This window comes from Mustela erminea, chromosome 18 (assembly GCF_009829155.1).
Source record: "Mustela erminea isolate mMusErm1 chromosome 18, mMusErm1.Pri, whole genome shotgun sequence".
NCBI classification, from domain to species: Eukaryota; Metazoa; Chordata; class Mammalia; order Carnivora; family Mustelidae; genus Mustela; species Mustela erminea.
Window position 1 is genome coordinate 7,657,420 of NC_045631.1, and position 12,337 is coordinate 7,669,756.

Here is a 12,337-nt window from a genome sequence, read left to right on the forward strand (position 1 = left end):
TAGACCACAGGCTCCGGGCCTGGGCCACCGGATCCGGTCCTGGACCACAGACTCAAATCCTGGACCACAGGATCCAGGCCTGGACCACAGGCTCTAGTCCTGGACCACAGGCTCTGGGCCTGGACCACAGGATCCGGTCCCAAGCTCTGCCAGCAGTGGAGTCACCTGTACTTTCGTCTGGTGGTAGCGTGTGCCTCCAAGTACTCTCCAGAGCTACAGGATGGGTAGTATTACCCCCTAGCCTTGTTTCTTATAAACTGTGTTTTATTAACGCTTTCCAAAGACTCCTTAAAATTCTGTGACCCTCACTTTACGGAGGTGAACAAAGCCGTTTTTCGAAATAGAATCCTGTAAATTAAAAAGGGGTGGGGGTAGGAAAATTAAACCATCTGGCTCAACCAAGGAAAAGGAAAAATATGGGGGTATTATGGGTGCTGGGGGTTGTGGAAGAGTTCAGGAGTTTGAGAAATACACTGAGACACAGACTTCAGTCCAGGACCATAGGCTCTGGTCCCGGACCACAGGCTCTGGGCCTGGACCATAGGATCCGGTCCTGGAACACAGGCTCTGGGCCTGGACCACGGGCTCCAGTCCTGAACCACAGGCTGTGTAGGGCCCCCTACACAGAAACTTGGTTTCCACGAACGGGATGAAACTGCAAGAATCTCTTCTTGAAAATCCCAGTCTTTGTGCAGTTTATCCTTAATTTAGGCTGAATGGAGGTAGCATAACTCAGGAGGCCCCATTTGCTATTTCCTTGATGTAGAGGTCACCTTGTACTCATAGGTCAACAGTAAGGCTTATCTTTACTCGCCCCACCCCTGCCTGTCTTATCTCCCTCCTGCATTAGTAAGATTCCTTCAGCTGGTTTTGGAAACTCATTCAGCTCAGACCTGCTTTGTTTTCTTCCTTGGGAGGGGAAAAAAAAAAACATTTCTTAATATAATGCTGCAGCCCCACTCCTGAATGTAGTTATGCCGAACATTCGTGCTTATTCTTGAATTTCTCTTAAACACCATTTTAAAGGATTTATTTATTTATTTATTTATTTATTTATTTGAGAGAGAGAGAGTGCACGCAGGGGGCCGGAAGGTGGAGGGAAAGGGGGAGAGAGAACCTCAAGCAGACTCCCCACTGAGCACAGAGCCCATCATGGGGCTTAGTCCCATGACCCTGAGATCGTGACCTGAGCCAAATTCAAGTCAGACGCTCAACTGACTGAGCCACCCAGGTGCTCTTAAACGTGTTTATAAATTTAATTTTTAGGCAGGTTACCATCATTTTATACGTAATTGATAGCTTTTCCCAAACTGCTGTGATTAATTTTTTTTAAGATTTATTTATTTGACAGAGATCACAAGTAGGCAGAGAGGCAGGCAGAGAGAGAGGAGGAAGCAGGCTCCCCACCAAGCAGAGAGCCCAATGTGGGACCCGATCCCAGGACCCTGAGATCACCACCCAAACCGAAGGCAGAAGCCCAACCCACTGAGCCAACCAGGCGCCTAATTTTCTTTTAAGATATATTTTGTGTCCACATTATCTTCACCTATTCCTTAAATTCTGAATTTTCGTCAGTCTTTGTGACCTCTGTAACTTGAATCTCATTCAGAAATAGAAAATTCTGGAATAAGATACTGGGGAGACATTTTCAAAACAGTTACCTGTAGAGACTTCCCCCCAGAAACTCAGGTCAGAGCTCCAATGTGGGATTTGTACAGGAAATTAAAGCTAAATTGGCTTGCTATGATTAAGCTTTGGGGTTTTCTTTTGTTTTTTAAAGAAGGAGATTTTATTTTGTAATTTAAAAACCATTTATTCTGGAAGAATGATCAAGAAGTATGAAATTAATTTTTATGTAAATCAATTACCTACAGAGCTGCTTAAGTATAAAGCCTTCTTGACTTAACGTAATGTTTCACGGACCTCTCCGACACATGTCTTAGAACACATCTCTCCAGTAAGCTATTTCAAAGTCAAGTCATTTAAATTACGCTTATTAAGTGCGGTAAAATAGTCAACAAATTAAAGCTTGTATATTTTTTCCTCATTTGTTCCCAGTTTCTACAGAAAATTCCAGTTCAATACTGCCACTAAGGATTGGTGTCTACTGAACAAAGAAATACAGTATTTTAAAGGAAGAATAAATAATTCATAGAAATGTACACACAGATTCTCCTCCTCTAGTCTGTTGTTTCTTTTCGGAAGTAGCCTTGGGCAGGAGAGGCAGAAGGAGAAGACCCCCTGTGCATTGATGCTCAGTAGAAAGATATCTCAATTTGAAATGTAATTCAGTTTTGGATAGGAGTTTGGAAATAAATCATCATTCACCTCTCGGCGTGAGCCATGAACCTATTTGCCTGCGTGAATGAAAATGAAAAAATCGTTTTAGTTCAATGGCTAGATCCTTTTTCTGCCACCGTCCTACCTCCCCCCATAGTGCTGTTTTTCTTAATCCCTTTATTCCCTTTTATTGAAAATTAGAAATTGTTTGCAGTACCACCACACACCGTTCGTATGCTTTGCTGAGCTTTCCCATGTCAGTTGCCTCTGGTGACAACCGTTCACAGAGCTACGGATCTCTTCTCCTTCATAAAGGCCATGACAGTGTTGCAGTACACAAGAGCACCAACGTTTGAAGGGGGGAAGAAATGTTTTCCATGTGATCTATTTAGTGTTTGCTGAGGCTGGTTTATTTTATCTTTATTTTTATAATTTGATACAGTAGAGTTCGATTCTTAAGGTTGTTGAAAATAAAAATAGTTTTGCCATTCTGATTATTATTAGAAAATGCTACACAGGGCACCTGGGTGGCTCAGTGGGTTAAATGTCTGCCTTCGGCTCGGGTCAGGATCGCAGGGTCCTGGGATCGAGTCCCAGATCCGGTTCCATGCAGCAGTGAGTCGCTTCTCCCTCTGCTCCTCCCCCCACATGCTCACTCTCTCTCTCTTAAAAATAAATAAGTAAAATCTTTTTAAAAAACAAAAAGAAAATGCCACCAACCATCATACCTTTATAACTTAAAATCGAGATGAAATTCTTGAGTCTATATACTTCTGTTTTCGTATTCTAATGTATATCCATATGTCTTGGTAAGTTTGAAGAAATTAAATCAGGGGGAACAATTGACTGCAAGTTTATCAACCCCTACCTCAGTTCTGCCTCCTTTCTATTTAGATAATGCCGTCTCATCTTGCCAGTTCTTTGGGTAGCAGGTGTTACGGTTTCAGAATTCATCATACTCGCTTCTGTTTAACGTCCGCCTTCCTTTTGAGGCTAAGCTTCGCCGTCTGTTTTGTTCACTGCTGTATACCCGCACTTAGCATAGTGGCTGACTGTACCAGCAGTGAGAGGAATCGTAATAAACGCACGAGAGACCACGTGTACCCGGGGCGCTCATTTGGTGAGCACAGTTCCTGCTTTTAATTTTTAACCCTGAAATACTTCCCATTCTGCAGATGAAGAAACTAAGACGAACAGGGTAAATAATTTGCTCAAGATCATACAGCTACCAGGGCGCCTGGTTGGCTTAGTGGGTTAAAGCCTCTGCCTTTGGCTCAGGTCATGATCCCAGGGTCCTGGGATTGAGCCCTGCATCAGGCTCTCTGCTCAGAAGGGAGCCTGCTTCCTTCTCTCTCTCTCTGCCTCTCTGCTACTTGTGATCTGTCTGTCAAATAAATAAATAAAATCTTAAAAAAAAAAAATCATACAGCTCCATGAGCCAGCTGTCCCTGCCTTCCCCGTGCACGGTGAAGTTCCTGAGCCTTTGACGTGAGCTCCAACTGTGCTGTCCAGAGATCCCTAAGACACCCGGGTTTTTCAGTTGAGGACACTAAGGATCAGAGAGGTCAGATAATTTGCCTCCTTTTACATAGCTAGTTCAAGGCAGAACTTGAACTCGGAACACCTGATTCCTATCCACCATGCTTAGCTAGTTATGCTCCTCTATGGAAACCAGAATATCATACTACTACTACAAAAAAGAACACGAACACATTTTTAAAACATTTTTGGTTTGAAAATGTTCTGGGAGACACAACGGTAGAGATAGTACAGCGAACCCCAGCAAACTTGTCGCTCAGAATCCACAAGATTATCAGGACTTCAACACGTTTTGGGGGCGAAAACACTTAGCAGCATGACTAGATTAAATCAGGGTGGGTGGGGCAGAGAGGCGGAGGGATGTACCTGCAGCTCCTCACTGAGTTGAAAAGCTAGGATGCTGTCCTGTGTTCTTTCCATTTAGAATATGTCAGGAGACACATACCAAAAGACAGCAGGGGGCACCTGGGTGGCTCAGTGGGTTAAAGCCTCTGCCTTCAGCTCAGGTCATGATCCCAGGGTCCTGGGATCAAGCCCCGCATCGGGCTCTCTGCTCAGCAGGAAACCTGCTTCCTCCTCTCTCTCTGCCTGCCTCTCTGCCTAGTTGTGATCTGGCTGTCAAATAAATGAATAAAATCTTTTTAAAAAAAGAGAGAGAGGGAATAGGGCGACCTATCCAGGCCAGCTGCAGTCACCCCCGGAGGCAGGGTGGAGAAGGAGGCCTGTAGGTTCAGCCTCAGTTGGTCGTCTTGGCCAGATGTAGACCAGATGGGACCAGCACTGCACTGGTAATGGCATAGTGGGGAATCTCAGGCTTTGGCATGCCTCTGGGTCACCTGGATCCCTAACAAATCCCTAGGTGACGCTGATGCGGGGGTGGGTCTGGGGACCACACTCCGACAGAACCCCAGGCCCCACCAGGGAGAGTTAGCTCAGCACAGGGAATCCGAAGGAAGCCTGCCCGGCCTTTCTTCCCATTTTGCTTCTAGAAATCAGGCCTCAGGGCAGCACGTCAATGGAAGCCACCTGCTACGGATTTAGATGATAAGAGGAGCAAAAGGACTAATGGGGAAAAAAATGTTTAAGAAAAAAATTTAAGCAAAATTTTAAATAGTAAATGATAAAAAGAGAAATAACTGGGTAGAGTATGTGTGTGTTTCTCTCTCTCTCTCTCTCTCCCCAGGTTTGGGATACTTTCCAAGAACCATCCAGAAGTAGGAGAGAGCAGATGGGTAGATGGGGGTTTTTTTTGATCAAGGGCTGAGCACCATGATTAGTAGGAAGAGTATATTGAGTTGTTGACCTAAAATAACAAGAAGTCAATCTTCAACAAAATTAGCCTTCAAGTCTTTGAGATGTAGCTCGGGCTTTTATGTGTACTAAGGCAGAAAATCATAGTTGTGTTTAACCGAGATGAACAGGGAACACACTTAACGAATCCTTTTCTGCACCAGAAATAGATCTCTTTATTAAAACGACTAAATTTAAGCCACTTTAATATCACCATGATTGTTAAAGATTTCACTTCAAATCAGACTTTAAAAAAGAGCCGGGAGGCCACTTGGGACACAGTCTTTTCATCCCAGAACCATCGTTGTGGATAGTGCCCTTCCTGCCGGCCGTGCTGGCCTGGCTAGCCATTCTTTTCCTCAAAAAATGCCTAACACCAACTTCTCCCGTGAGGGGAGCCAAGGTTTGTCTGTCTTCACTGATCCTCCACAGCACAGCAGACTGAGGGGTCCTTGTCAAAAGCACATCTGATCATTTTCTCCCCCTATTGAAAAAGCAGAGAAAACTTTTTTGACCCTGCATTTGCCCAGAAGCGATGTGCAGATAGATGTTTCAGCAAGGCCCTCCCCGGCCCCTTGTGCTGCGCCTCCTGCCTGAGACACTCCCTCCCATCTTGCCAGGCCCTCTCCCGCCCACCCAGCACTTCTTGCTGGAATCCTTCCCTGCCCACCCCCAATACCCGCACGCCATCCATTAGTGGTCCCAGAGTGACAATCCGCTTAACTGTCTCACTTCATCTAAGTGCCCCCAGGACAAAGACCGCGGCTGTCTTGCCCCCCAGCTTGTATCCTCTGTCCATGGTTCGTTGTGTTTTGTGTTTTTTGTTTTTTGTTTTTTATAATATAGTGCTTCCCACTGTTTTCATCTCAGGAAATGCAATAGGAAATTAGGCTATTTCTACAATGGGGTAAACCGAAGGAGCTTTTAAAGATTTGTTTTATTTATTTATTTGACAGAGAGAGATCACAAGTAGGCAGGGAGGCAGGCAGTGAGAGAGAGAGGGAAGCAGGCTCCCTGCTGAGCAGAGAGCCCCATTTGGGGCTCGATCCCAGGACCCTGAGATCATGACCTGAGCCAAAGGCAGTGGCTTAACCCATTGAGCCACCCAGGCGTCCCCAAAGGAGCTTTTAAACCCATAGGAAGTGGCTCCCAGCAGAAGGCAACAGCCTTTACTCCAGTCGCCTCCGAGCCTCAGCAAACCCAAGAAATCAGAGTCAGTAAACCGAATTACAGGAGCATGCCCCCACATATCAGTTGGATTAAATAAGCGAGCCAACAAATAAGTCCGAGTGTAGATCCTATTTCCAAGTTACTTTATAGTTGGCCCTTGAATGACCCAAGTTGAAACTGTGCAGGTCCACATATATGCAGATTTTTTTTTTCCCAGTAAATCTCTTAGAAAAATTTTTGGGAATCTGCAACAATTTATGAAAAAAACAGACAAACTGCATAGCACAGAAATTTCAAAAAAGTTTAAATGGTATGTCATCAATGCGGACATAGATGTAAGACACTAGTCTACTTTGTCAAATGCTATCATAAATATACACACATCTATTATACAAAGTTAAAATGTATCAAAACTTATACACAGAAGTGTTTGCAGAGTGTGCATGGTGCTGTTTGAGTGGAGAGAAAGGTAAACAAACGTAAAAGACGCAGAATCGAATCATAACCACATAAAATTAACATCATAATTTCGTAACTGCCTCCTGTTGCCCTTGTAGTGAGCTCACGTGTCACCACCATCCCCTTAAAATGCCGCGTGTGGTGCTGATCATCTCTGCACGAGCAGTTCATGTCTCCAGCAAATTGCGTATCATAGTACAAAGGAGTCTCTTGCAGTTCTTATTATCAGTAGTTAAGTTTGGGGGGAGTCGAAAGTTATACGTGCATTTTCTCTTTGTTTATTTTTATTTGTTTTTGGAGAGAGTGTGTGCACGGGTGGTAGGAGGAGGGGCAGAGGGAGAGAGAATCTCAAACAGGTCCACACCCCGCATGGAGCCCAACTCGGGGCTCGATCTCACAACCCTGAGACCATGACCTGTTCCAAAATCAAGAATCAAACGCTTGACCCACTGAGCCACCCAGGCGCCCACGGATTGGATCTACAACTGTACACTGGGGTCAGCACCCCATCCCTCTCACTGTCTGAAGGTGATCTGAGTCTCGGTTTCTCATCTGCGAAATGGGAATAATCCTGTCCAAATAAACGTGTTTTTCTTTGAGGGGGCTCCTGGGTGGCTCAGTGGGTTAAAGCCTCTGCCTTCAGCTCAGGTCATGATCCCAGGGTCCTGAGATCGAGCCCCACATCGGGCTCTCTTCTCAGCAGGGAGTCTGCTTCCCCCTCTCTCTCTCTCTGCCTGCCTCTCTGCCTACTTGTGATCTCTGTCTGTCAAATAAATAAATAAAATCTTTGAAAAAAAAAAGCAAACATGTTTTATTTTGTTATGTTTTTATTTTTAACACCATACCCAGTATTGATACGGTTTCTAGAAATAGGCTTTCTCATGAACTGCTGGTGGGAGTGTGAGCTAGTCCAAACCCTCCGGGGGGTATAGTATAGACTGGCGATACCAGTCCATTCCCTAAAAATGTGCCTGTCATCTGGCTTAGCTATCTCATGTGTGGGAATTTATTCTGGGAATTTATCCTAATCAGAACTGTGAACAGTAGCTATCTATAAGATACTTATTCCCATGTTATTTCTCATTTCTTTTTTTTTTTTTTAAGATTTTATTTATTTATTTGAGAGAGCATGAGAGGAGAGAGGTCAGTGGGAGAAGCAGACTTCCTGCCCAGCAGGGAGCCAGATGTGGGAGCCTATCCTAGGACTCCAGGATCATGACCTGAGCTGAAGGCAGTCGCTTAACCAACAGAACCACCCAGGCGCCCCTTTTGCTCATTTCAAAAAGGAGAAAAATATGATGTGTCCAGAAGGGGTATGTTGATTGAACTAATCGTGGTGTATCCCAAAGATATACCATATAGGCCACTGTTCGCTATTGATGGTACAAAAGAATTCCGAGTCGCACAGAGCAATTTTTAAGATATATTGAAATAAAGTAAGGAACCAAACGACAGTTCAGTATGTCCTGTTATTTTTAAAATAGAGATATCATTGAAAAAAAAGACAAAGAGGATAGAAATCAGTGTATTTCACTGAGTAAAATTTCCAAATTTTCTGGAAAGAACAGGTATTACTTCTATAGTAGAGGTTTGAGGAAAACAAAATCATCACAGGAAAATAAACTTCACAAAGTTTGCAGTTGGAGCACCTTTGCCCATAATGTGAGAAAACTGGGAAGTTCACGGATTCAGGCCTCCTTGTACCAGGAGGAAAAACCTGTCTCTTGAGCCTCCAGGTACTGGGGATGGTCGCAGCAAATAGCCTCCTTTTTGCTTATGTCGCTTGTCACTCTCCCCAATTTCCATCCGTGCCCCTGAGCGCACAGACTGAAACACCAAAATTAAGCCTCATGATTTTCTAGGATGCCCACAAGGGTCAGAAACTAAACTTCCATGTGAAATTGCCTATCTCAATAAATTAAATTCATGTGTGCTTTTCTAAAAGGGCTTTTCATAACACTAATACCTTTGAATCCAACTGGCTTCCACAGACCCAGGAGAAGGAGCGAACAACCTTCTTTTTTTTTTTTTTAAACACAAGGTCCAATTCAGGAAAAATAAAAATGTTTATGAGCCACATTTTTCTGCCACCCAAAATAAAACTCCCTTTTTACAGTCACATAGGAAAAAACAAAAAATAAAAAACAAACAACCCCCCCCCCCCCGTTCTTATAAGCTATAAACGACCTTATTGCAAGAAGGACAACAGTTGCAACATTTTCACTGCTTTTTGGCCATTTTTTTATGGGCATAGGGGAGATCTAACAGCACAGAGCCATCTTGTGATTTTTCATCTGGAGAATGGGGCCAGTTAGTGTGGTCATGGGCTTTCTATGGCAGGAGCACAGGCACTGGTAGGAGTTGTCAGGAAACGCAAGCCAGGATGAAAGTTCTAGGGGGCCGAGTGACTGCCGTGCAAACGAGGGACCCCGAACTCCCAAAGAGGTAGCCAGGAAGCTGGGTGGAAATTCCCCATCTCTATGGAGCATGCATGAACAAGCACTTTTGCAACAATGTATCAGCTTATATTCCCTCCTGCTTCAAAACTCCCCCTTTCAGGGCGCCTGGGTGGCTCATTCCATTAAGGGATTAAGTATCTGCCTTCTGCTCAAATCATGAATTCAGGGTCCTGGGAATTCAGGGTCCTGGGATCGAGCCCCCACATCCGGCTCCCTGCTCAGTGAGGAGTCTGCTTCTCCCTCTCCCTCTGCCTGCCACTTCCCCTACTTGTGCTCTATCTCTGTCAAATAAATAAAATCTTTAAAAAACAAAACTCCCCCTCTGCAGGGGTCCATCTTTAGGGGTGGTGACCACAGGATCCGATCTGATCGAGTGGAATCACTGAGCCCCATGCAGTTGCCTGGGAGGCGGAATTATGGCCTCCAAAAGGAGAAGGCAGGCTTGAGGGACCTCCTCAGGTTTCTTAAGAAGGAATAAATAAGGGTGCCTGGGTGGCTCAGTTGGTTAAGTGTCTGAGTCTTAATCTCAGCTCAGATCTTGATCTCAGGGTGGAGAGATGGAGTCCCTCGTCTGGTTTGACAGCATTGGTCGTAGAACCTACTTAAAAAAAGAAGAAACAAATGTGCATATAACCAGGAATGTATAGATCCAATTAATCTACACTCTCAAAAAGTTTTTCACAAGATGCCACACAAAGTCCATCTTAAAAATTGAGCTCTGGGGGGCACCTGGGTGGCTCAGTCTATTGAGCAACTGCCTTTGGCTCAGGTCATGGTCCTGGAATCGAGTCTTGCAAGGGACTCGTTGCTCTGCGGGGAGTCTGCTTCTCTTCTGCCACTCCCCCTGCCTGTACTCTCTGGCTCTATCTATTTGTCAAATTAAAATAAATAAAATCTCAAAAAAATAAAAGAAAAAGTGGGCTCTGATGGCAATCGGTCTTAGATTCACTGCCAGTGGAGAGTTGTGTTTGACCGTTTTCACTGCATGCATGACCTCGTAGGACTCCCCGTGAAATCCCGTGTCTGAAACCAGCTGTGGCACGGAAGGAAACTCAGCTGGGAGTGCCGTGTCACTGGGGAGTGGCCCCCTGGTGTTTCACTGTTGGCACCGCACTGGTCCCATGCTGAGCCTGTCATTCATTACAGATAGATACACCCAGACACACGGTCATTATCCATTACCGCTAATTGGGTGATTTTTTTTTTAAAGATTTTATTTATTTATTTGACAGAGAGAGAGCATGAGATCACAAGCAGGCAGAGAGGCAGGCAGAGAGAGGAAGGGAAGTAGACTCCCTGCTGAGCAGAGAGCCTGATGCGGGCCTCAATCCCAGGACCCTGATCATGACCTGAGCTGAAGGCAGAGGCTTTAACCCACTGAGCCACCCAGGTGCCCCATGTTTTTAAATAAAGTATAAATACACGGGGGCAGAAGGGCTTCCAGAATTAAGACACTCGTTTCTGCCAAATGGTACAGTATTGTGGTGCGGGTGGTTTATCTGTGGCTGCCACGTCCCCCACACTAACTGTAAAACGGGAACCGTGTGGAGCACGCGGGTGGCTCAGTCGGTTAAGCATCTGATCCCAGGGCCTGGGGATCGAGTCCCACATGGGGCTCCCTGATCAGCAGGAGCCTCCTTCTCCCTCTCCCTCTGCCCCTCCCCTGGCTTGTGCTCTCTCTTGCTCACTCTCTCTCTCAAATAAATAAATAAAACCTCAAAAACAAAAACAGAACCCTGTGTCAAGCAAGCCCTGGTCTGCGGGGAGGAGCAGTCCACCGTGTCTGCCGCACAGATGAGCAGGTGCCGCCCAGCATCCCACAGCCAGGAAGGGGCTCAGCACATGTGCGAACCCCGGGCCCTTCCTTCCCAGCTGGCAGGTGTCAGAGGAGCGGCCAGAACCCTCCTGATTTTAGGTGTGGCAGAGCCGGTGCCGCATTCCCTGGAGGAAGGCAGCCCGCCCGCCTCCGGGTCAGCCGCAGGACAGGTGCATGGGCCGCTCCTACAGCTCGGGCCGCGCGCGTGCGCCACGTGCTTAGCCAGGCTGGACAGTGATGGGTCTGTGTCCGCTGCTCTTTTTCAGCCCGCTGCTCGCTGTGACCTTCGCCACTTGCTGCGCCGTCCCGGGGATCGCCCTCCTGACCTGGGGGGTGAACCCCCTCACGGGAGCCTTGGGGGCCTTCAACATTTTTCTGTACACTTGCTGCTACACCCCGCTGAAGAGGATCAGCATCGCCAACACCTGGGTGGGCGCCGTGGTCGGGGCCGTGCCGCCCGTCATGGGCTGGACCGCGGCTACCGGCAGCCTGGACGCAGGTGAGTGTCTGGCGTCTGACGGGTCCCCTTCTGCCCGCTGGCCCCCCGCCGGGGTGCGGAGGCCACGCCGACCCTAAACCCGAGTCTGTGCTGGTCCATCGCCGTCAGTCCCTGTTCTCTCGGCAAGCGGGCGGATGCGGCGGTCTGAAATACTGGGGATGCAGAGCGGAAGGGAGGCCTCGTCTGGCTTTCAGGCCAGCCTGTGCTTTCCGGGGCAGGGAACGTCTAGGGGGGAGACTGAGGGAGAAGCAGTGACTGCACAGGTGGAATGAAAAGCACGTCCCTAAAAGTCACGGATCCACTTGGGGCTGATGAGTCCTTTGGGGTGTCCCACATTGTGGGGACCCGGCCTCCAGCTTTGCTCTCCAAGCAGATGCTCCCCCGGGGGCAGCCCCCTGCCTCCTCTCTCCACTCCCACACAGCCAGGATATTCCCTCCCACCCCCTGGCGAAGGAGCAGCCCTATTTTCATTAGTTTCTAAATTTATTTTTATATGATTTGTTTAAATTGTTCATGGGGTCTACAGTAAAACCATTGAAACACATCTACTTTTCGGTGGCATGTCACCATGAAATTTGTGGGGTGAATAGCTCATTTTTACCATGTGTAAGGGAAGCCTCACAGTCTAATTAGCCAGGTAATTAGTGTTTTTGACCAACACTTAGGAAGGAAGTGGTGAGGTTTCCTGCAATATATGTAAGTACATATTTTTCACATGAGAGATCAAAAGGCAGTTGACCATAAACCATTGCCCCGTGAGCCACATTTCTGAAGCTTTTCATAAAAGCCTTTACACTGTGACTTGGCAAGCTTACAAAGGCGATT

General features: G+C 46.6%; 1 protein-coding gene across 1 annotated transcript in view; it reads left to right on the forward strand.

Moving 5' to 3' along the window:
• The window catches only part of LOC116577378 (protoheme IX farnesyltransferase, mitochondrial), a 131,937-nt gene that overhangs the window by 106,067 nt on the left and 13,533 nt on the right, over positions 1 to 12,337 (forward strand). Inside the window, exon 6 of the mRNA XM_032320458.1 lies at positions 11,280 to 11,512. Coding sequence (XP_032176349.1) covers positions 11,280 to 11,512 — 233 coding nt within the window. The remainder of the gene's footprint in view (positions 1 to 11,279; positions 11,513 to 12,337) is intronic.